The 25,051-nt window shown below is 36.8% G+C and overlaps 1 protein-coding gene across 1 annotated transcript; it reads right to left on the bottom strand.

The window, feature by feature from the left end:
• Nucleotides 1-347: 347 nt before the first annotated feature.
• Nucleotides 348-24,705, bottom strand: LOC105917750. Its single transcript, XM_036127808.1, has 19 exons — nt 24,630-24,705; nt 23,198-23,530; nt 22,769-23,074; nt 17,319-17,648; nt 16,873-17,178; nt 15,329-15,658; nt 14,876-15,181; nt 11,605-11,934; nt 11,189-11,488; nt 10,298-10,627; nt 9,886-10,197; nt 7,881-8,186; nt 6,399-6,704; nt 5,565-5,867; nt 3,995-4,300; nt 2,926-3,228; nt 2,416-2,494; nt 2,075-2,132; nt 348-1,992 (listed from the first exon to the last, which is right to left on the bottom strand). Exons 1-19 carry the CDS (start codon nt 24,673-24,675, stop codon nt 1,903-1,905), a joined length of 4,980 nt encoding a protein of 1,659 aa, XP_035983701.1. The 5' UTR covers nt 24,676-24,705; the 3' UTR covers nt 348-1,902.
• Between the last annotated feature and the right edge of the window lie 346 nt (nt 24,706-25,051).

The raw sequence follows: 25,051 nt of genomic DNA, 5'->3' as shown, positions 1-25,051 counted from the left end.
CCTTTACATGAATGCACTTCTAGTTTAGACATTACAGTCAGGCAGTCTTATAGACTGCTCAGTAGGGCTGGACAATATAAAAAAGCATATTGATAAAATAGAAATCTTATTGAGCAATATCGATAATTATCAACAAATTCAAAACATATATTTTAAGTGCAGCCCTTGCCATTTTATGCTGTTGCTCAATGACATAATTTTAGGTAAAGAACAGACAAACACTGATTTCAAATTCAACCCTTTATTCAACCAACTTATTACCAAAACTTTAAGTTTAAAAAAAAAGGAAAAATAACACTTGCTCTCTGAACTTATTGAAGGGGGGGGGGGGGCGTGTGGAGAAATTGATCTCTGTATCTTAACCCATCCCCTTGGAGATGCAGTAGGCTGCCACTCTGCGGCGCCTGGGGAGCAATGTGGGGTTAAGGGTCTTGCTCAGGGACCCAGAGTGGAGGCTGTGGGGATCGAACCAGGTACTTGCAACCTTCTCAAAGCGGAAACGCACTGCTCTAAACACTAGGCCAGCCACTCCCAGGAATAAAAGGTCATATAAAGAGCATACGCCCAATGTGGGGCTCAAACCCACGGATCTCTGCAAATCCATTTACGCAGCCCATTAGAGAAGGAACGCCTTGACATTAGCTTTTCAGTAGCCATTTTGTTTGTCTACTGACAAATACCTGGCTTAAAAAAAGAGAAATTAATAAAGCAACTGTGAAGGCATCACCAAAAATATGAATACATCTATATATACAGTCCTAGATCTAAAATATAAAGTGCAATTCTCTGTTCTCATTACCTGTGGCACATGTAACCAAAGCCTCAAAGTAATATTTGTAATACTACTTTGGTAGCAGTATTACCGAGACAATAAATTGCCACTTTTGCATTTATCAAAACCGACAAGACTTGAGAAATGATCTGATACATCTGTCCTAATTAAAAAAAAGATCTACTATGAATAGCAGTGTTAATGTATATTTATCTAAAACAATATGTAGAAATTCTGCAGACTTAGGATTAATATAAATAATAGTGTTAGATGAGCAGAAGATATTACATCCTATTGATTGTAGACTTGTGAATTTAATTTAATGGAAATCATATTTTAACAGATTTTGTGATATCACAAATGTCGTATTGTCATCGAAACAAATCAATTTAACATCATATTGTGATAAAGCTGTTGATGTACACCCCTAGTTATTTTGTACAACGGTGAACAAAAGTCATACACAGTGAAAAAGTCAGAATTTCCACAAGAAACAAGCATGAAAGTAAACAATACTTTTAAACCACAAACAGGCTTCAATTGGAGGCAACCAGATTTTTGCTCTGTATTTTTCTGATTAGGGTAGAGAAATGACAAGCAAACCAGAAGTGCAATCAGAAGAGATGTGGAGCAGCTGTGACAGAAGGAAACCGGGGAAGTTGAGGGACAGAGACGAATTGCCACAGAGAGCTGAGCTGAGAAACAAGGAAACTATTAATCAAGGAGGAAGAGACAAACAGAGCTATAACAGAAAAAATATTAAATGTACAAAGATCAAAACTCAAGAATAAACAAAGAAACTAAAATAGTAAGACCTAAATGAACATGAATAACCAACAAGTAAATATGGAAAACACAAAAGAAAAACATTAATATTCAGCAAAATTCAGTTTAAATTGTTTTGTTAAATAATAATAGGCAAGACTACTGTAGCTAAGTAAGTGTACATTTACTGTAAAAATACAACATATCCCTAAAACCAACAAACACATATATGTCTATATAAAACGTAATCTCCAAATTAACATTGCAACAGCAGAGTTATGGCAGAATATTTACTTTTTCTTGCCTCGACATCAATATTTTGAGTAAATGCAACAGTAAGTCACCAAAGTAAGACACATGATTATTCAAGTCGAAGAAGTCCCTGAATTGACAATTTTTTTCTCTCTTAGCTCGATTGTGTTGATTTTATTGTCATCTTCGGTTGTGTTTTGTACCTAAAATTGAACACAAAAATCTTAGCTGAGGAAATTATTTGACAAATGAAGCAATAACAGACAAACCCAAAAGACAATTTACCTTTTTCCCTTTTCTTGCAAGTGTGTTGATTTCAGGGTAGTGGTGAGTCTTCTGAAACCTAAAAGATTATATCATTATCATTCGGGATGTTCTTTAGTCAGTGAAAAAAGACCATGGGGGAGGTAAACATGTCTTTGGAGAAACAACAAAACTTTGTAATTAATGCAAAGAAGATTTGTTATGCTATAATAGCACAGAAGGAAATTTATTTTTGAGTGTGGCAAAAAAGGAACATTGACAAGCGTCATTGGAGGACATCTTGTATAGTGATGGCAAGCAGCTGTCGGTCATTAAGACATTACAATAGAAAAAAAGGTAGCTTTGATGAGTTGCTCACCTACCTGATAACAATCAGCAAGAAACACACAAGTAGGAGTAAGATGACAGTTGTTCCGATAAACACAGACATCCAATTCTTATCTGAAATGCAAGATGAAAGAATATGGATTAAAATCCTTAAATATGATATTTGGATCATAAGCGATAGGACAAAACATCAAGTCATCTTATGGTGTTAACTTATACATGTTTTTAAATTTGAAAAATATAAAGATTTAAAAGGTTTCAGTTCTTGAATGAGATGAAAAAGATGAATCACATACATGAGATAACTTGATTCTAAATTGCTGATATGATGAATTGACATTAATGTGGCTAATGAAAGTAAATTTTTAATGGAAAAGTAATCAGTGTTTGTATCTAAATGTCTAACTCTTACACCTACCTCTCTGTCTAATAACATGCTGTTAAGGTGGACTTGACAATTTGAGTTGTTTTTTGGAACAAATCCTGTGTTAAATAGTTTATATGTGAATTATCAATAAACAGCATTTAAATATAAAATGACAAACCTATGTGTTCTGCTGAAGTCTGGGGGTAGTTGACAAAAAGCTGTTTACTGTCTGATCCCAAAGAATTGAAGCTAAAGCAGACCAAGGACACATTTCTCTCCTGTGGTTGATTCAAAGAGATGGTGCTCCTTAGATATGTTTCATTTAGAGACTGACTGATGACAAAACCTTCCCCAGATTGGTTCACAGGTTGCCCATTGATAAGCCACTGCAAAATGGGAGGTTTTCCCATGATTTCACAGGAACAGTTGATCTGCCTAGCTGTTTTGGTGCAACTAGAAAAGGGCAGGATCCTTGGAGGAACTGTAAAAAAGTAGAGCATATTGTCACTTGAAATGTTCTAAATATGTTTTCTCTTTGCAACTGGAAAAAATTAGGAAGATGTAAGTATTATCCAGGTCAGCTCTAAACTGCAGAACTTCTGGAGTGCTCCAGTTTAGAGCAGGCAAAACGGAGCCATCATTATTCCATGTTATGTTGTGATCCTTGGAGGAACAGTGAAAAAGTAGAGCAAATAGTCACCTGGAAACATTTTAAATGTGTTTTTCAAAGATGAAACAAAGCATGTTTACTTTAATTCAATCTGACTGCCTTATGTTCTCTCTTTGAAACTGGAAACAAATTAGGAAGATGTAGGTGTTATTCAGGCCATCTATAAACTGCAGAAGTTCTGGAGTTCTGCAGTTTAGAGAGTTGCTTCATGGAGAACTTGGGGAGTATCACCTCCTGTTGTACAACATTGCAGTTTAACATATATATATATATATATATATATATATATATATATATATATATATATATATATATATATATATATCATTTTATTTTATTTTTTTCATAGGAGATGGATGTTTCTGAACTCCAAAGTATCCTATGATGTACACTCATACATAAAAGTAATCAGTGTTGGTATCTACAAATGTAACTCTTACATTAACCTCTCTGTCTAATAGCATGCTGTTAAGTTGGACTTCACTATTTCAGTTGTAATTTTGCAATAATCCTGAATTATATAATTGACAAATAAATGATCAATAAACAGAGTTAAAATATAATATGGCAAACAAACCTAAGTTTTCTGTTGAAGTCTGAGGGGAGTTGATAAGAATAAGTTTACTGTCTGATCCCATTGAATTGAAGCCGAAGCAGAGCAAGGAGGACACATTTCTCTCCTGTGGTTGATTCAAAGAGATGGTACTCCTCAGATATGTTTTGTTCCGAGACTGACTGATGACAAAACCTTCCCCAGATTGGTTCACAGGTTGCCCATTGAAAAGCCACTGCAAAATTGGAGGTTTGCCCATGATTTCACAGGAACAGTTGATCTGCCTAGCTGTTTTGGTGCAACTAGACAAGGGCAGGATCCTTGGAGGAACTGTAAAAAAGTAGAGCATATTGTCACTTGAAATGTTCTAAATATGTTTTCTCTTTGCAACTGGAAAAAATTAGGAAGATGTAAGTATTATCCATGTCAGCTCTAAACTACAGAACTTCTGGAATGCTACAGTTTAGAGCTGGCAAAACGGGGCCATCATTATTCCATGTTATGTTGAGAGATAGAGTTGCTTTTTTTATGGTGAACCTGGATGTGCAGTGATTCCTGCTGTTGAAGATTGTTCTGTAACCACTTTTATAAAAATAATCAATTCAGTTCAAGCAACAGAACTCTGAACCATTCCTAGCAGAAGTTTATTTCCAATCATTAAAGCATCGTATAATGTCAACTCATACATGCTTTTAAATTTAAATCTAAAAAAGATTTAAAAGTTTCAGGTCTTTAATGTGATGAGAAAGACTAATCAGTTGCATAAGACAACTTGATTCTAAGTTGCTGGTATGATGAAAATAATTGCTGGTATCTAACTCTTAAAGGTAGATTCTGTGATTTTTCTGGAAATGTAACTCGGTCCCTTTTTGAATAACTGTGCATGCGTAACACCGTTATATCTGGTCATCTGCTCCCAGGGATATCATGTACAAAAATCACCCAAATCCTCTCTGCTCTTATTTCTTTTTACTGAGGCCTTCATCTTCTTCTCAAAAACCTGTACGCGGTTTGCTTCTTATGACTCTCAGCGATTTTCAAAGTATACAGTGAGAGCAGCGGAGCTACAATAAATGGTTAACACGGAATCTAACTGGATACATAAATACTAGAAGTGTGCATGCACAGCCAGCAAGTGGAAACTAACAAGGAACGAGCACGCACATTGGCGTTACATGAGTGCCTCAGAATGATTGGCATGTGGGACAACCAATAGATAAGATGATTCTCCCTGAACTCGATGGACAGAGGAGGTGTGGCCCCAACCAATCCATTGACCAATCCCTGCCATTTGGACGGAAATGCAGGGATTGGTCAGAGTTTCTACAGGCCTGCGGCTCTCACAGAGATCTAATTTTCCCTCCTTTTTCTGAACACAAAATGTATTGATTACTGTCAGGATGGAAGGACCATTTCACCAAATGTAACAAAAGTGTTTCTGAACAGAATTACCAACTATAACTTTAAATCTACCATCTGGTCTAAGAACCTATTAAGGTAAACTCAAGGTTTAGAGATTTCCTATTTTAATAAATCACGTGTTAAATAATAAATTTTCAATGAACAGCATTTACATATAAAATGGCAGACAAACCTATATGTTCTGCTGAAGTCTGGGGGGAGTAGACAAAAAGCTGTTTACTGTCTGATCCCAAAGAATTGAAGCTAAAGCAGAGCAAGGACACATTTCTCTCCTGTGGTTGATTCAAAGAGATGGTGCTCCTTAGATATGTTTCATTTAGAGACTTAATGGTGACAAAACCCTCCCCAGATTGGTTGACAGGTTGTCCATTGAGAAACCACTGCAAAATGGGAGGTTTCCCCATGATTTCACAGGAACAGTTGATCTGACCAGCTGTTGTGGTGCATCTAGACGAGGGCAGGATCCTTGGAGGAACTGTAAAAAAAGTAGAGCAAATAGTCACCTGGAAACATTTTAAATGTGTTTTTCAAAGATGAAACAAAGCATGTTTACTTTAATTAATTTTGACTGCCTTATGTTCTCTCTTTGAAACTGGAAACAAATTAGGAAGATGTAGGTGTAATTCAGGCCATCTATAAACTGCAGAAGTTCTGGAGTTCTGCAGTTTAGAGAGCTGCTTCATGGAGAACTTGGGGAGTATCACCTCCTGTTGTACAACATTGTAATTCAACATTTTATATATATATATATATATATTATTTTTATTTTTTTTCATAGGAGATAGATGTTTCTGAACTCCAAAGTATCTTATGATGTACACTCATACATAAAAGTAATCAGTGTTGGTATCTAAAAATGTAACTCTTACATTAACCTCTTTGTCTGACAACATGCTGTTAAGTTGGACTTCACTATTTGAGTTGTAATTATGCAATAAATCTGAGTTATATAATTGATAAATAACTGATAAATAAACAGCATTTAAATGCAACATGGCAAACAAACCTAAGTTTTCTGTTGAGGTCTGAGGGGAGTTGATAAAAATAAGTTTACTGTCTGATCCCATTGAATTGAAGCCGAAGCAGAGCAGGAAGGACACATTTCTCTCCTGTGTTTGATTCAAAGAGATGGTGCTCCTCAGATATGTTTTGTTCCGAGACTGACTGATGACAAAACCTTCCCCAGATTGGTTCACAGGTTGCCCATTGAAAAGCCACTGCAAAATGGTAGGTTTCCCCAGGATTTCACAAGAACAGTTGATCTGCCTAGCTGTTTTGGTGCAATTAGAAGAGGGCAGGATCCTTGGAGGAACTGTAAAAAAGTAGAGCATATTTTCACCAGGAAATATTGCAAATGTGGTTTCCAATATGATTGAAAGCATGTTAAATATAATTGCATTCGATTGCCATATGTTCTTTTTTCGAAATTGGAGCCTAATTATGAAGCTGAAGCTATCATCCATGCCAGCTCTAAACTGCAGCACTTCTAAAGAGCTGCAGTTCAGAGCTGGCTAATCATTATGTTATGTTGTGAGATAGAGTTTCGTTTTTTATGGAGAGCGGGGGAGTGAAGTGATTGCTTTTTATAGAACGTTGTTCCTCAATGGTTTTTATATGAAGAATCAATTCAAGCAAAAGAACTTTCACCCATTCGTAGCAGAAGGATATCAAGACATCTTTTGATGTAAACTCGTACAGGTTTTTCATTTTTAATCTGAAACAGATTTAAAGGTTTCAGTTCTTGAATGGGATGAAAAAGATTGATTGCATAAGATGACTTGATTCTAAAGGAGGAAATATACCAGACACGTTCCAGCGCAGCAAAGCAGCATTTTCATTTTAATCAGTCGATAAATTTTCACTAGTAGCATGATATGCATGTACAACACAGGTATTTAGACCACGCGACGGCTAGATTAAATTGACGTTCTAATTTCAGACTCATATACGCTCCTGTTTTGCAGAGAATTGACGGGAATACAACATCTCGTGTCAAAGTTCACTTCCGAAAGTATCACAGAATAATAGTCGATTGTCAGTTCGGCCACAAGATGGTAGAAGTCCCTTTGTTGTTGGCGCAGCGGATTGATGGGATGCACCCATTTTTGCTGAGCACCCTGCCTTTCCTTTCGCAACACTTTGTCAACTAACGGAAGGAAGGCCAGAGTGTGCCTTCTGCTTGGTGCTCTGTCCATGTGGCGAAACTTCTTTTTTGCACAGAAACACACAGCTGTGGATCATACTTTGCAGCGTCTGGTGTACATTTACGCTTTTAAAAACACACCCGCAATCTGAGGAAAACAACTAAATATTTAAGGACAAGTAATCATTGCTGGTATTTGATTTTTGAATGTATCACCCAGTCTAATAACTTGTTTTTAATGGTAGACTCAAAGTTTGTGGTGCCTTTTTGTAATGAATCATGTGTTAAATAATGGATAAATGATTGATCAATAAACAGTATTTGAATATAAAATTACAGACAAACCTAGATGTTCTGCTGAAGTCTGGAGGGAGTTCACAAAAAGAAGTTTACTGTCTGATCCCAATGAATTGAAGCCAAAGCAGAGCAAGGCGGACACATTTCTTTCCTTTGGTTGATTCAGAGAGATGATGCTCCTCAGATATGTTTCATTTAGAGACTTAATGGTGACAAAACCTTCCATAGATTGATTGACAGGTTGTCCATTGAGAAACCACTGCAAAATGGGCGGGTTTCCTTTGATTTCACAGGAACAGTTGATCTGACCAGCTGTTTTGTTACAACTAGAAGAGGGTAGTATCCTTGGAGGAACTGTAAGAAAATAGAGCAAATAGTCACCTGAAAATATTTTATATAAGGTTTACAAAATTAACAAAAGCATGTTTATATACATTTTTATTCAGTTAACCTATGCTAAAGTTTATATATGCTACAGGTTATACAGTTTATGTAGAAAAGTTATTTAAAAATAATGTCTTGAATACAATTTAACATTTTCATATAAAAGTCAATTAATTTGCTCCTAAATATAAAATACTGCAGTCAAATTAAGCTTATTGGTAAAATTGGTAAAATGTTCTATGGAAACAGCCAATTTCTTTGAGTCACTGACTTTGGAGCAATCTCTGAGGTTGTAGAAGGACCCAAACACAGATGTAAATGATAATGAAGAAACCTACAGAGAAATGTCATAGTGGGAACAAATGAGAAACAGGGAAGGCAAGAAGAGACAAGAACCCACAGAGAAAAGCCTAAATGTGCAGGCATAGAATAACAGAGAACCCAGTAAGTGAGATTGATAACCAGGCAGGCTGCAGAGGGAGTGAGGGAAAAAAAGGCATGGACAGCAGGTGTAAGTAATAAGATGATCATGGGCAACAGCTGAGAGCAATCAAGCCAGAGAACTGAAGGAGAATAATGACAGAGGAAGACAGGAAAGAAACACCCAGTAATCCTTCCCTGGATTCTTCCTGAAGCTACAGTAGATTTGACATGGTTGAAAAAGTTCATCTTAATCATCAACTGATACAGGCATACATCAATAGTTATTATGGTTATATTCAAATATATACAGATACATCCAAAGGTTTAGGTGATAGGCTAGATATTGCATTTTAAGAGTATAATTAAACAAAGACCAAAGGAAAGACGGCAAAAGCAATGGGAAGGAGAGAGGAAAGGAAGATCGTTTTATAGGATTCAACAGAAAGGAGAAATGAGGAAAGCAGAAAGAACCAGAAGAGGGGAAACAGTTACTTCACGACTTAGATTTGGACATACTGGATTAAATTACACACTATTCAAAACAGGAAAATATATTTCAGGTAGACGTGGATATTGTGAGCAACAAGAATCAATAGAACATGTAGTGATGTGTTGCAAGAGATATGAAGACGAAACGGGGAACTTGGTTAGAAACTTTACTAAGGAGAAAGTTAAATTTTAATTGGTGGACAATAAATAAATAAATATATATATATATATATATATATATATATATATAAAATGGCTCTGTGGAGGTGCAACGTTAAAGCCAGGATTTGGCTAGATTTTCATATATATATATATATATATATATATATATATATATATATATATATATATATATATATATATATATATATATATATATATATACTGCATCAAGGTGAGGTCCCTCCTGCAGTCTGTCTCTACGGGACAAGTAAATGGCCACCTTTGCTTCGCTGATTAAAAGATTTAAAAGTCGGGCTTTTGGCTTGTTTCTTTTGTTTTGGCAGACTCCTCCAGTAAATACAGATGTTGTAAAAACAGTACAAAAAAGACTAAAAACACTTGTTAAAAGGCTGAAAAAGGTCTTTAGTCTGATGCAGAAGAAGATGGAGGGAGGAAACCGAAAAATCTAACTGTATAAACAAGACGGATGATATTACTAAATTGGCTTTCTTTGACATTAATTTCAAAGTCAACATACCAGAGCTATACTAGTGAAGATATAATACCTAAAAATCGGAAAAGATGACTAACTTACACAAAATATCTGCTTTCAAACTTGTAGCCATAGATGCATCAGAGTTTCCACTTTCTCTCTTGTAGACAGCAGTGCAGGAGATATTCTGTCTGTGATGGAGGCTGGAAGCAGTGAAGCTCAAAACAGAGGTCTTAACCAGAGTTTTATTTGGATTCATCTGCAGTGTTTCAAGAACATCCCCCAGTATCGGGGTCCATGTCAGAGTTGGGGGATGAGTCAGGCAGGGAGCGGGAGCAGAGCACGTCAAGTTCACCAAGTCTCCCTCCTTCCCCTCCAGTGTGGACGGAGTCAGAGTTGGTGGGGGGAAATTATCTGGGAAGAAGGTTTAATAGTATCATTAAACTGATTTTTTTTTATCAGTATTTTAAACTGATAAATGAATCCAATAAGACTAATGCATTTAAAAACCTACCTTTGACTTCAATTTTTACATTTGCTTCTTTAAAAGTGTATTTTAGATCACTACAATCCAATCTGAAGTTATATGTACTGGTGTGACCTGACTGTATGTTGTAGAAGGTGGTGGTGCAGTCTTTCTCCGTTAAGTTTCCTGTCACTGAATTTGTCTCTGTTAGTCTTGGATCAGGGTTTTCTAGGTATACCCACAGAGGTCTGCATCCTCCATGCAAGTGTTTTTCATGTTTTCTCTGTATTTCAAAGGAGCAGGGGACGGTGACACAGGATCCACTCAGAACTTGTACAGTTTGTGGTAGCGAGACTTCAAACCTGTCACAGTCGGGACCTGAAGAACAAATGTGGTTTAGGAAAAGATAGTTAATTAAACAATAAATTAGAAGTGTCATCTTTTTTTTGCTGACGTCAAAACTTGACGTCAGAGTGGTCTTTTAACAAATTATGTTTAGTCTAATTTTAGTAATTCTTGAACGAATACTTTTTTTAATTTAAAAATTATTTTAAGTAGATGTTCTCTCTCCTGAGAACAATTTTCTATCCAGCACTCCTCACTAGTGTCTATCTGTTGATGCTTTACACAGTAAATAATATAATCAAAACTGCATGCATTATAATCCAGGTAAGATTCATTAAAATTAGACGAGTGATCTTTTTATGAATACAACAAATATTCAAAAAGCTGTTCCTGCTGTTCTGAGAATAGAATGTTTTACAATCTACTTCCTGTCATTTTCTGATTACAGTTTCCCAAAAAGGAATAAATAATTATTGTGGTTAATTGTATGTAGTCCTCATTGAAAATTAAATCAATATGACTGACCCACATAAAAAAATAAAAAAAAAATAAATGATTTCAACATCTTAGAGAAAGAAAAAAAAAAACACATACACAGAATATTTGCTGTTGTGGAAAAAGTTACATCACGGCTTCCATCTTGTTTCTTGTAGACAGCATTGCAGGAGATGTGTCCATGATTTTGCCGAGAAGCTGTGAAGTTCAGAACAGAGGTCTTAATGGTTTTGTCCTGATTCTCCAGCAGTGTTTCCTTACTGTTACGCAGTGTGGGGGTCCAAATCAGATTTGGAGGCTCAGACAGACAGGGAGCCGGAGCAGAGCATGTCAGGCTCACTGAGTCTCCATCCTTCACCTCCAGAGTGGACGGAGTCAGAGTTGGAGCAGGAAGATTATCTGGGAGGAAGGTTCTATATAGTCAGTACGCAGGGATTTTTAAACATGTAACTTCTCAAAGACAAAGCAATTATGAAGTTGCAATGAAGATTATGATGATTTTTTTTTAAACTTACCTCTGACATTAATTTTTACACTTGCTGTTTTAAATGTGTATCTTAGATCATTACAATCCAGTCTTAAGTAATAGGTGTTGGTATGACCAGGCCGCATGTTGCTGAAGATGGTGGTGCAGTCTTTCTCTGTTAAGTTTCCCGTTGCTGGGTTGGTATCTGTTAGTCTTGGATCGCTGCTGTCTGAGTAAACCCACAGCGCTCTGCATTCTCCATGCAAGTCTTTTTCATATTTTCTCCTTATGCCAAAGGAGCAGGGGACGGTGACACAGGATCCACTCAGAACTTGTACAGTTTGTGGAAGAGAGATCTCAAACTGGTCACAGTTTGTGCCTGAAGAACAAAAAGTGGTTAGGAAAAATGGAAGTGAAAAAATAAAGTTTTATTTTCTTTTCTTCCAAAGTGGTGACACCTTTTAGGATGTCAGTTTTTTTTAGATATTTAGTAGACAAAAATCATTTAGAACTACAAGTTATCTCTTGTTGTGCTGTCAAAAGATCTTGCTTGTCATCTTTTGTTCAAAAACAGAACATTACCAAAAGCATGAATATGGTTAAACATTTGTTAGGGTTGATCAGATGGGCTAGAAAAGTTTGAAAGTCTTATTTTTAATAAATTTTAAGACAGGCAGATTTTTAAATATATTTCTGGTCTAAATAGGGAGAGTTGCTGGATCATATCAAATAAACTAATGTTAAAAAGAGGAATACAACTGAAGAAGAATAACTTAAACATGGAGTTAATGAATCTGCTAGGCAGAGAATAGAATAATAACTGCAACTTATGAAGGCATCTGTAGAATATGATTGTTTCAGCGAATTTGATCAAACCAATCTTGTATAAATAACATACAGGTATTTTTTGGTCTATCAGACTATGCTTTGCAAAGCATAGTCTGAGGCTACAGTGACTAAATATAGAATTTTTAATATTTGACACGCAATGCCATTTTCTTATGATCCTGATTTAGGGATCCATGCAAAACTGGCTTAAGTTTGTGTGTACCACTGCCCTTCTTCCTGATCATAACGCATAAAAGGAACAGTATGTACATGTAAATGTATACTTATACACTGCTATTCTTACAAAAAGGATTAAAAAGTATGGCTGTAAGGTCTGCATTGTGTTTAACAGAGAGACAGTCTGGGGGATGAAACTGTGGCAGTAGATTTCTTAAACAGCTCCATAGCACCAACCTCAGGGCAAACATTTAACCAGTTTGTGTCTAGAATGTGTGGAGTCTGCAGAGATGTTAGCTGTCCTTTTTCTGGCCTTAGACATGTACCAGTACTGGATGGATGGAAGGTCAGCTCTGATGAGCCTCTCTGCAGATCTAATTGTTTGTTGCAGTTTGAACCTGCCCTTCTTGGAATGCCCCAAGAAGTTCAGTATCTGTCGGGTCTAGTTTCGAACGGCATCAGGATCAGTTCAGGTCTTGAGAAAGAGTGGTTCCTAGGATCCAGAAGTGATCGACAGTAGACCCAGTGTTGTTGAGGGTGATGAGGGGAGGAAATGTGGGGGGTGTTCTCTGAAAGCCAATTTCATCTCCACAGTTTAGAGCAGGTTAAGCTCCAATGGGTTTTCAGAGCACCAGTGGACCAGCCGGTACACATCCTGAAGTATGCAGATAGCATGGTAGTGGTGCTATTTGCATACTTCAAGAGTTTCACAGAGCGATCTAAGGAGGTCCAGTTATTTGTGTACAGACAGAAGAAGGAAAGGGAGAGAACACATCCCAAGGGGGGCTGATGCTTCTTGTGCAGGAAAAGATGCTTCCCAGTATCACCTCCTCCTTCTGGTAAATCAGGAAGATGGTGATCCATTGACCGGTAGAGGCTGGTACTGTAAGTTAAGTGAGCTTCTGGTGGAGGACGTCTGTGCTGATGGTGTTGAAAGCCGAGCTACAGACCAAAAAAATGGATCCTGGCACACATCCCGGGGTGGTCGAGGTGGTGCAGGATGAAGTGTAGTCCCAAGTTGAATGCATTATCTGCCAACTTGCTTGCTCACTAAGCAAATTGCAGGTGTTCAGCAGGGAACCAGTGATGACTTAATATTCTTCAACACCAGTCACTGAAAGGATTTCATGACCACATACATCAGGGCAACAGGTGTATGGACGTTACATTTTGTGACTGTACATTTCTTGGGAACCAGGGTTATGTTGGAATGCTAGTAGCAAGAGGGACTCTTAGACAGTTTCAGAGGTTTGTTGAAGATCTGGGTGAAGATGGTAGCTATTTCACCAGTACAGGCTTTTAGGCAGGAGGAGGAAATGGTATCATGAGCTTGAGCAGTCTAGATCTCCTGACCCTGAAAGAGCTCATAACATTCTCTACGGTGACCTTCAGTGCAGAGAGGGGGTCAGAGGGAAGAGGAGAAGGCATAGTGGAGTTCATGCTGTGTAGAGGGCAGTGATCTTATTGTTAGTGATGTCGAAACTGTTGCTGGGTTGTTAGCTGAGAAACTGCTTTTTAGCTATTGCTGTAGCTTCTCTTAGCAGCCCTAATCTTTTTTGGTCAGCTTGTTTCTTGCCTGTATATACAGGGCCTGGTCCCCCTGCTGTAAGTGTCTTCTTTGATCTGACACAGCTTCCATAGATGTGATGTCAACCATGGTTTAGTGTTTTTGTATGCAAAGGATCTTGAAACTATAGGAACTTTGGCAACGATAAGCTTCTAGTTAGTTGTAAAACATTGGGTTGTGATCTTATTGGCCTAACTGTTGGATTAACTGACCTTTAGCTAAAATCAATTGAGTAGGTGATCTAAAAAGTGCATAAAACATCACAATTGATAGAATAAAGTTTTATTTATTCAGCTTTTTTCTGCATCTCATTATTATAAGGTGCAAAGCAGCCTATTGCTGCTACATTTAAATCAAAAGGTCTTCTATTGATATTATAGTTATTGTTATTAATGTTATTATTATGGTTAGTAGTAGTAGGAGGAGTAATAGTATCAAATATAATTAATTTTGAAATATGATAATCTCAACCTTTTTAATCAAACTTGTATGCGTATCATTTGAACGTAGGTGTGATATGGAATTATTTAGGAATGTATTGTTCATTGTTGCAAATATTAAAAAAGTTATCCACATTTGAGGACTTGGTATAGGTGTGCATCATTCATCTTCTAAAAAGGTTTTCTCTTAGCACTGTAAAAACTTCCAGTAACTAACTGTTATAAGACACTGTCAGACCAACTAAATAAGCCACAGAATTAATGAATACATCATTTTAACATTTGTTTAAACAATATACTAAACTTACACAATATATTTGTAGTTGCAGTCAAAGAGGTATCATAGTTTCCATCTTGTTTCTTGTAGGTGGCATTGCAGTAAATTTTCTCTCCATCATGGAGGTAAGAAGCAGTGAAGTTCAGAACAGAGGTCTTAACTAGAATTTTGTCCTGATTCTCCTGCAGTGTCTCCTGAGGGTCCCCCAGTGTGGGGGTCCATGTCAAAGTTGGAGGATGAGGCACACAGGGAGCCGGAGCAGAGCACGTCAGACTCACCGAGTCTCCATCCTTCACCTCCAGTGACGACGGAGTCAGAGTTGGTGAAGGAAAATCATCTGAAAGGTAGGTTTAATTATAACGTTTTTTTATGTGTTTACTCATAGATAAATTATAAAATGCAAAAAAATGAATTCAAGGGAATTAAGAAAGTGACATGAGGTTGATTCATCTAATAATTTTTGTAAAAAATGGAATTAACCTACCTTTGACTTCAATTTTTACACTTGCTGTCCTGAAAGTATACTTTAGATCATTACAATCCAGTCTTAAGTAATAGGTGTTGGTATGACCAGGCCGCATGTAGCTGAAGGTGGTGGTGCAGTCTTTCTCTGTTAAGTTTCCCGTTACTGGGTTGGTGTCTGTTAGTCTTGGATTGCTGCTATCTGAGTAAACCCACAGCGCTCTGCATTCTCCATGCAAGTCCTTTTCATACTTTTTCTTTATGCCAAAGGAGCAGGGGACGGTGACACAGGATCCACTCAGAACTTGTACAGTCTGTGGTAGAGAGATCTCAAACTGGCCACAGTTTGTGCCTGAAGAGTAAAAGTGGTTTAGAAAAAAGTAAGGGAAATTAAATTTGGGATTTTGTTGGCCTTCCAAAGCCATGATACAACGATTTCAGTTTTCTGGCTATTTTGTTTACAACAAATTATTCACACCTTCTAATAAAAGTTCATTGTAGTGATTAGAAATCTTGCTGGTCTTATTCCCGAAGACATGGCCTTCTGAAGAAAGACCACTTTTTTGAGTTGCCTTTTTTAAACTAAGAGTGGGATGTAAGGTGTAAATGGCCTGTGTCAATGCAGGTTTTGTACCTCAAGTCAAGGTGGTATAAAATAATATAAAAGTTCAGTAAATTATGTAATTTACTGAGTTCATGTGGCCAGAAAATTGTTACAAAATTAAAAATTTTTGTGTTTTTAATTTTTTGTAATCAAGCATTGACATAACAAGAATTACGAGCAAAGGGGACATTGCCTTCTATCTAAATAAACTGTAAATATGCTTTAAAAGTAAACGTGACCACAGATATTTACTACAGTCGAAATGTGGTTTGTCAGTGTTGATCAGCTCGATTTGCTGGTCAGTCTATGTTCCTACCCTCACCTATGGTCATAATATTTGGGTCATGACCGAAAGCACAAGATCCTGGATACAAGCAGCTGAAATTAGCTTCCTCTGCAGGGTGGCCAGGCACTCCTTTAGAGATGGGAATAGGAGCTCAACCATCTGGAAGGGCTCAGAGTAGAGCCGCTGGTCCTCCATCCACATTGAGATAAGTTGAAGCAGGTGACTCTGGCATTTGTTGTGAATACCCTCTGGATGCCTCCCTCAGCAAGTGTTCCAGGCATGAACTGATGGAAGGCGCCCTGAAACAAGCTGGACAGACTGTGTCTCGGCTGGCATGGGAAAATCTTGGACTTCCTCAGAGGAGCTGGAAGAGATATCTGTGGAGAAGGAAGTCTGGGAGTTCCTCCTAAGTCTACCAACCCCCGCGACCCATTCCTGGATAAGTGGAAGTTGACAAGTACGGGTACTTAAAACGACATTTGTACATCATTGTTTCTGTATATGTGATAAATCAAATTTTGTGTTAGCCAGTAATTATTAACAACTCTGTAAGGCTCTTACACTACTTTACGAAGCATGGTAATCTGGAGCTGTAGTGTGCAAACAGGGAATTTAGAATATTAAAATAAATAATAAAATCATTATTTTAACATTTTTAAATGAAAAATAAACTTACACACAATATTTGTAGTTGCAGTCAAAGATGTATCAAACTTTCCATCTTGTTTCTTGTAGGTGGCATTGCAGTAGATTTTCTCTCCATCATGGAGGGGAGAAGCAGTGAAGTTTAGAACAGAGGTCTTCACTAGAATTTTGTCCTGATTCTCCTGCAGTGTCTCCTGAGGGTCCCCCAGTTTGTGGGTCCATGTCAGATTTGGAAGATGAGGCAGACAGGGAGCCGGAGCAGAGCACGTCAGACTCACAGAGTCTCCCTCCTTCACCTCCAGTGTCGATGGAGTCAGAGTTGGTGAAGGAAAATTGTCTGGGAGGAAGGTTAAATGATATTATTCAATAAACAATTTATACTCATGTAAATTGTAAAATGTAAAAAAAGAAAGAAGAATTGAAAAACAATAAAGTGAGCAAGATAACATTCAATCAAATAATAGTTGTTAAACCTACCTTTGACTTCAATTTTTACACTTGCCGTTTTAAAAGTGTATTTTAAATCATTACAATCCAGTCTGAAGTAATAGGTGTTGGTATGACCAGGCCGCATGTTGTTGAAGGTGGTGGTGCAGTCTTTCTCTGTTAAGTTTCCTGTCATTGGGTTGGTATCTGTTAGTCTTGGATCACTATAATCTGAGTAAACCCACAGAGCTCTGCATCCTCCCTGCAAGTCTTTTTCATATTTCCTCTGTATGCCAAAAGAGCAGGGGACGGTGACACAGGATCCACTCAGAACCTGTACAGTCTGTGGTAAAGAAACCTCAAACTGGCCACAGTTTGTGCCTGAAGAACAAAACAGGTTCATAAAAAAAGGAAGTGGGGAAAAATAATATTTGAGTGAGTTTTTACTGTCGCTCAAAATGATCATACAATAATTTTGTTTCCTTTTATTATATTTTTTTTATTGTTTGTTCACAAACATTAATGTAAAATTATTTACAGCTTCTATTAATATTTCACTGACTACATCATATTTCCCATATTCCCGGAGACATTGTGTTCTGGAGGAAGACCGCTTCGTAGATTTTCCATTTTTTATTAAAAAAAAAGAGTAGGTGTTGTTCGTGTAAATGATCTATGTACCTCAAGTTGAGAGGCTATGAATCAATATGAAAGATGGTTAAATTAAGGACTTAACTGAATTAATGTGGCCAGAGAATTACTGCAGATTTTTATTAAAGAGGATTGATGTAACAAGCCTTCTGAACAAAATGTGTAAAAAATAGAAAAGAAGTAATTGTCTTCTATTCAAACAATGTGTACAATGCTTGAAAAGTAAATATGAGCACTGGAAGATATATTTTGAAGTCTGAATGTGGTTGAACAGTTGTCAGGGTTGATCAAATGGGCTAAAGACAAATTGTACCCACAGTTAAGCGGATGGAAGAACTGAAGAGTAATGGCTTGATTTAGGATTTGATCAATCTACTAAGTAGATATTTAAATTATGACCACAACTTACAGAGACATCTGTACATCATTATTTCTGAATATGTGATAAATTACAATTTGTTTAAATTGCCAGTAATTATTGATAACTCTGTGAGTCTCTTACACTACTCTGCAAAGCATGGTAATCTGCAGCTACAATGTATTAATACAGAATTTTGAATATTTGCCACACAATGCCATTTTTGTATCTGCTTTTTTTTTGTTGTTGTTGTTGTTTTTTGTGTTTGTTTTTTTTTTTAATCCATGCAAAATAGTTTGGGTGAAAGTCTTCAGTATATGACCAAAATATTGCATAAATTTTCTTTGTTAAAAAGATATTATTATTATTATTATTATTATTAGTAGTAGTAGTAGTAGTAGTAGTGGTAGTGGTGGTGGTAATAGTATTCAATAACAACAATATTAATAATATTATTATTTGTATTATTAAGCTCTAAATTATTCCTGCTTTGTACTTATTTTAAGATTTTGTGTTAATTATAGTTTAGAAAATAGGTTGATTCTCTGGTTTTCCTTAGATACTGCATCATTGGACTTGTAAATCCGTTTTTTTTTTATTCTTTTAATTTTAATAAAAAAAATTTAAGTATATTCAAAGGCTTCAGATAATTGTTTCAGTTGTCACATTCTATTGCACTTAATATAATTTTTCCTGCAAGTGTTACATTAGAAACTACACCTAATTTTAAAATGAATTACAGCTCTATTGTTCATAAATACCCAACAAGCTGTCCTAGTTTGTAATTAGGAATGATTACAGGCTTCCTTCTATCAATTTCTAAAAAAGGTTGTCTCGGGAGATTAATCAGTTGTTATTGTAATGTTAATCCAGTCCTAATTAGACTATCACATTAATATGACTAAGTTACAGCATTATTCAAGTCACTGTTTTAACTTTTAAAAAAATGAAAAAAATAAACTTACACAAAATATTTGCACTTGCAGTCAAAGATGTATCAGACTTTCCATCTTGTTTCTTGTAAACAGCATTGCAGTAGATTTTCTCTCCATCAAGAAGGTAAGAAGCAGTGAAGTTCAGAACAGAGGTCTTAACTAGAGTTTTGTCCTGATTCTCCATCAGTGTCTCGTGAGCATGCCCCAGTGTAGGGGTCCATGTCAGATTTGGAGGATGAGACATACAGGGAACTGGAGCAGAGCACGTCAGACTCACAGAGTCTCCATCCTTCACTTTCAGTGTGGATGGAGTCAGAGTTGGTGAAGGAAAATCATCTGTGAAGAAGGTTTAAATATATTATTCAGTAAGCAATTTATACTCATGTAAATTGTAAAATGTAAAAAAAAGAAAGAAGAATTGAATGAAGTGAGTGCGATAAAGTTAAATCCAATAATAGTTGTTAAACCTACCTTTGACTTCAATTTTTACACTTGCTGTCCTGAAAGTATACTTTAGATCATTACAATCCAGTCTGAGGTAATAGGTGTTGGTATGACCAGGCCGCATGTTACTGAATGTGGTGGTGCAGTCTTTCTCTGTTAAGTTTCCCGTTACTGGGTTGGTGTCTGTTAGTCTTGGATCGCTGCTATCTGAGTAAACCCACAGCGCTCTGCATTCTCCATGCAAGTCCTTTTCATATTTCCTCTGTATGCCAAAGGAGCAGGGGATGGTGACACAGGATCCACTCAGAACTTGTACAGTCTGTGGTAGAATTATCTCAAACTGGCCACAGTTTGTGCCTGAAGAATAAAACAGGGTTTAAAAAAAAGGCAGTGTAATAAGGAAGTGGGTTTTTGCTGGCCTTCCAAAGTGATGACTTGCTCCATGATTTCAGTTTTTGAGATAATTAGTCGGTAATGTTCATCTGTGATTTAGCAAGGTGAATCTGAGTCTTTGATATTGGAGACCTGGGCTTTAATCCTGGTTGTATTTGTTATAAAAATTTCTTCCAAGCCTGTTTATAAGTTGTAACTGACTTGCTGTGGTGAACCCTGACATAAATAACATAACATAATAAACTCACGGATTTGGTTTTATAAAACTCCAGTGGGAAGTACAAGTTAGATGATTACAGAGCTTACTGATCATCGTCCAAAAGATATGCGGTTCTAGAAGAGGACTGTTTTTTGGATATGCCAAATCTTTACTAAGAGAAGATTTTGTTGATGTAAATGAGCTGTGTCTAAATGCATTTTATTTACCACAAGTCCACAGGCTATGTATTTATCTCAAAGTGAATTCAATTTAAGATTTAATCTAGTTTGTGTTGCCAGATAAACATGACATGATTTTATTTAATGAAGAATTGACGTAATATCAAATTCTCCTCGCAACACTTTGTTTAAAAGAATTGAAAAGAGGGTATTGTATTCCATGTAAACAGTACGTAAATGTTCCTAAAAAGTAAACGCTTATGATAGTAGCCACATTCTGTAAAATCATCAATTTGTTTTTTTATTTTATTCTTAAAATACATATTATTTGTACTATCAAACCATTTGGCACCATCAGCTTGATGAAGATTTGCTTCTTAATGAATTTTTTTGTACTCCAATCACCACAAAAATGCTTGTCCCTGCAGTCATTTAAGGAGGGAAAGTACTGTATTTTGAGTTGTAGAATATTCAAAATGCCAAAATTTATAAATAACTATCAAATGTATGATATAAATAACATATTAAAACAAAATTGATGTTACCTTCATTATTTTATGCGTAACACCAGTGACAATCAATTCAATTCAATACAATTTTATTTATATCGCTCCAATTTACGACACTAAATCTCAAGGCCCTTTATACAATGTAAAATTCAATCAAATCATACAGACACGTTGGTCAAAAAGTTTTCCATCTAAGGAAACCAGTAACCATTGCATTGGTTGTGACAAGCAGCATTCCCTCCTCCTGAGTTAGCGTAGAACCACCGTGAGCAGTTGTCTGCATTGTTGATAGCTTTGCAGCTATCCCACATACTGAACATGCATGAAGCGACAGTGGACAGGAAAACTCCCCTTTAAACAGGAAGGAAAAACATCCAACAGAACCAGGCTCAGTGTAAACGACCATCTGCCACAACAGACTGGGGGTTTGAGAAGACACAAAAAACCACAAAAGTGTACAATAATTCAGCAATGTCTTCTATGTTACAGGGGGGCAGATGATGTTACAGGGGGGCAGATGAACCATCACAGTTGTCAGTGATGTGTTATTAGGTTCTCCCAGCCCAGCCCCAGAGAAGACATCTTCTGATAAATGATGACCAGATTATTTGCCTGATTCCAGAGCCCCTGGCGCTAAATAAGTGCTCATTGCAGATTAAGCAGCAGTTCTGGGAGTTCATCATTGGGAAGCTGTGAAAAAAGTTGCCATTAACTGTAAATTGTTGGTTTATTGGTGTAAACCGGACAACTTTTCTCCTGTAGTAGTGAACAATTGAAGCTTAACAATCTTAACTTTGTTAAATGGTTTAGTTTATTGCTAATGGACTTCATCTATTCTTAAACTAAGTACGGTCTAATCCACTCTAATGCAGTAATTGAATGCCTACAAATTGCTTTAAGAGACACAATGTTATGGTTCACTGTGTCGGAAGCAGCGGGTAAATCTAAGAGAAGAAGGATAGCATGATTTCCTGAATCTGTAACTGGTAGGACATCATCACCCACAACAATGTCGACTCTGTTGTGAAAACGTTATAAGGCTGACTAAAAAACTTCAAGCATTCTTATCCAGCAAGGCTTCCAATTGGCTGCTTTTCTCTAAAATTTCTGAGCAAAAAGGAACGGTTTGAAATAGATTTTATGTTGGAAGGCAAAGTGGGATCAAGGCTAGGATTATTTGATCAGTAATTTGCACCATTGCCTGTCTAAAAACTGTAGGAGTCACACTTGAGGAGAAACTACTGTTAACAACAGCCAGAACGGATGGACTGAGGACCGAAATAACCTTCTCAAACAACCAGGTGGGACCAACATCAGAAGGGGAACCTGAGGGGTTTAAATGACCAACAACCCCAACAATAAAGACAGGGTCACAGGCTCAAATTATCAAAAAGCAGTTTTTGTTAAAATTAGATCCGAATACTTCTCTCCCACTCTCACAAACTGGGGGTGATGCAAAAGATAGTCTAAAATCCAGGCAATGGTAGAAATGTGCAGCTTAAAATCCAATAACTTGTTTGCTAAAATATGGGGTTGAATATATTAAAAGCACTAGAAAAATCCAAAAACATCAAACAGAGCTGCTGGCTTTTCCAAAATATTGGTGGAAAATGTGGAGCATATTCAGCAATTTCCTTCCGGGATTATTAAAGTATATCTGATTCTGATTATACAGTAAGGTGTCATCTAACACTCACACTCTTCCTAAAGATGAACTGAAAGGGGTCTTGAAAATAAGCTTCTTGTTTTCCTAAGTTATGAAGAACAACTCTCTCAAAACATTTCATCATGTGAGATTTCAGCACATTTTAGAAAAAAATAAAAAAAACTTACACAAAATATTTGCTGTATTGGAAAAAGAGGCCTCAGAGTTTCCATTTTGTCTCTTGTAGACAGAGGTGCAGGATATCTTTTGTCCATCATGGAGGGGAGAAGCAGTGAAGCTCAGAACAGAGGTCTTAACTAAAGTTTTGTCCTGATTCTCCTGCAGTGTCTCCTGAGTGTCCCCCAGTGTGGGGGTCCATGTCAGATTTGGGGGATGATACAGACAGGGAGCTGGAGCAGAGCAGGTCAAACTCACCAACTCTCCAATCTTCACCTCTAGTGTGGACGGAGTCAGAGTTGGTGGGGGAAGATTATCTAAGGGGAAACATCAATAATATAATATATTCAATTGTATTATTTGCAGCGGGCAATAAAATAAAAACATCCCACAATAGATAATTATCCCACTAGCTTTCTTATCTTATTAATAAAACATACCTGTGACTGTGATAGTCACACCTGCCACTTTAAATGTCCCTATCAGGGGATCGCTGCAATCCAGCCTGAAGTAATAAGTATTACTGTGATCAAGTCGCATATTGCTGAAGGTGGTGGTGCAGTTTTTCTTTGTTAGGTCTCCTGTCACGGCATTTGTGTCAGTCAGTTGTGGGTTCCTTTCTTCTTTGTAAACCCATTTTGCTTCACAGTGTTCATTTAAGTTGGCTTCATATTCACTCGGTATGTCAAAGGAGCAGGGGACGGTCACACAGGACCCTCTCAGCGCACGTACAGTTTGCAACAAGGAGACCTGAAACTTATCGCACTGCACACCTAAAAACAGAAAAACAACACACATATTTAAAGAAAATGCACCAGTACCATATTGTATTGTATTTTGTGCTATAAATTTCGAAAGTAAAGAATGAAAAAAATTATTTCTACTAAACATATATGCAGAAATATGCTTCATTTAGTAATTAAATCCCGTATTTTAATTAACTAGCAACATCATTCTCTGTTGTGCTGCATTTGTCATTTTGTGCCAATATGACACAATAAAGGCAGATTAATAAACATTTTGATTCAAAGGCTTTTTAATCAGCAGCTGTCATAGCACAAATACACAAATATTCAATCTGGAGAGACTCAGACGGAGAAAGAGAAACGATTAACAAATTTATTTGACAAAATGAATAACAGTTCTTTGGCGCTCGGGCCCCGGCTGAAGATTTGAGCAGTGAATTCCGATGAATTCAGATGAGCCCATCAACGCTGAATAGGGATGCTCCCCCGGGGCCCGACACTGGTGGTGGAGGTTGGAAAAGATGACGACTTGGGATGCTGGTGGAGAAGGGGAGGAGGTGGGTCGAGCACGGCTGGAAAGCGTCAGACGGCGTGGGTGTGGAGCCTTTTAAACGGAAGCTTGATTGAAGATTGGAGAAAGCGGGTCGAGGTCCGGAAATGAAGATGACGCTGTAACAGGTAGGCGGAAGTCTTCCAGCTTGAATTTGCGCCTAGGCTTCATATCACAAAACGTCTCTTTAAAAACTACCATGCATTTATAATGGTAAAGAAACATGATTTTGTATGTGAATAAGGGTTGATGTGCAATAATATTAAAAGCAATGGATTTCCATAATGTCTTCTGACAAGACGGTTTCTCTAGCTACAACAAAGAAATGAGCTTGAGATGATTGAACTGGTGCATGTAAGGCCCTATTCAGACATATATTTATATACATCCAAGCTGATTTGACTGTAAACTGGCCTAACTATGAAAATATATACCTGGCAATAAAAACTGTACTAAATGACATGATCCCAGTTATATGCTTTCGATGCAAATTAATACATAGTCGTGTCACAGAATGGGCTTTTGGCTTAGCATTCAATACGAACCACTGATGTTCTGTAACATTTATATACTCACCAAGCAGTGGAGAGCTAATGAGAAGAAAAATCACAAGTCCAGCCATCTTTGTGTGAATGATGAGTGTTTAGACCCTACAAATCACAGATGAAACATTTTCTATAACCAGTTCATATGAATACATTAAAAGTTGATAATATAAAATAAATAAAAAAATTAAAATGTGGTAGCCACACAGTTTTAATATCTTTACAATTAATTTTAAAAAATTACTTGTTTGAAAGACATTTCCCATGTATACTGCAAATATAATGTGGTTGCAAGTTTTGTGATGTACAGTATATGACAAAATAGTTCTCAGAGATATTACATAGCATTTCAATGATTGTTAAAAGGACAGGGATGAAATGCAAACAGGAACTTTTCAACTACTGTACATAAAACCCAAATCTATAAGCATTTCATAAAATGTATTCACATTA

Source organism: Fundulus heteroclitus, chromosome 3 (assembly GCF_011125445.2).
Source record: "Fundulus heteroclitus isolate FHET01 chromosome 3, MU-UCD_Fhet_4.1, whole genome shotgun sequence".
NCBI classification, from domain to species: Eukaryota; Metazoa; Chordata; class Actinopteri; order Cyprinodontiformes; family Fundulidae; genus Fundulus; species Fundulus heteroclitus.
The sequence above is the reverse complement of the archived record's forward strand: the minus strand, read 5'-3'. Positions and strand labels throughout refer to the sequence as shown.

Coding starts and splice junctions, on each gene's coding strand:
- LOC105917750 (XM_036127808.1), bottom strand. CDS start 24,675: ATGGCTGGACTTGTGATTTTTCTTCTCATTAGCTCTCCACTGCTTG. Junction 23,531..24,629: donor CATTAGCTCTCCACTGCTTG/GTGAGTATATAA, acceptor TTCTGTTTTTAG/GTGTGCAGTGCGATAAGTTT. Junction 5,868..6,398: donor GACCTCAACAGAAAACTTAG/GTTTGTTTGCCA, acceptor CTTTTTTTACAG/TTCCTCCAAGGATCCTGCCC.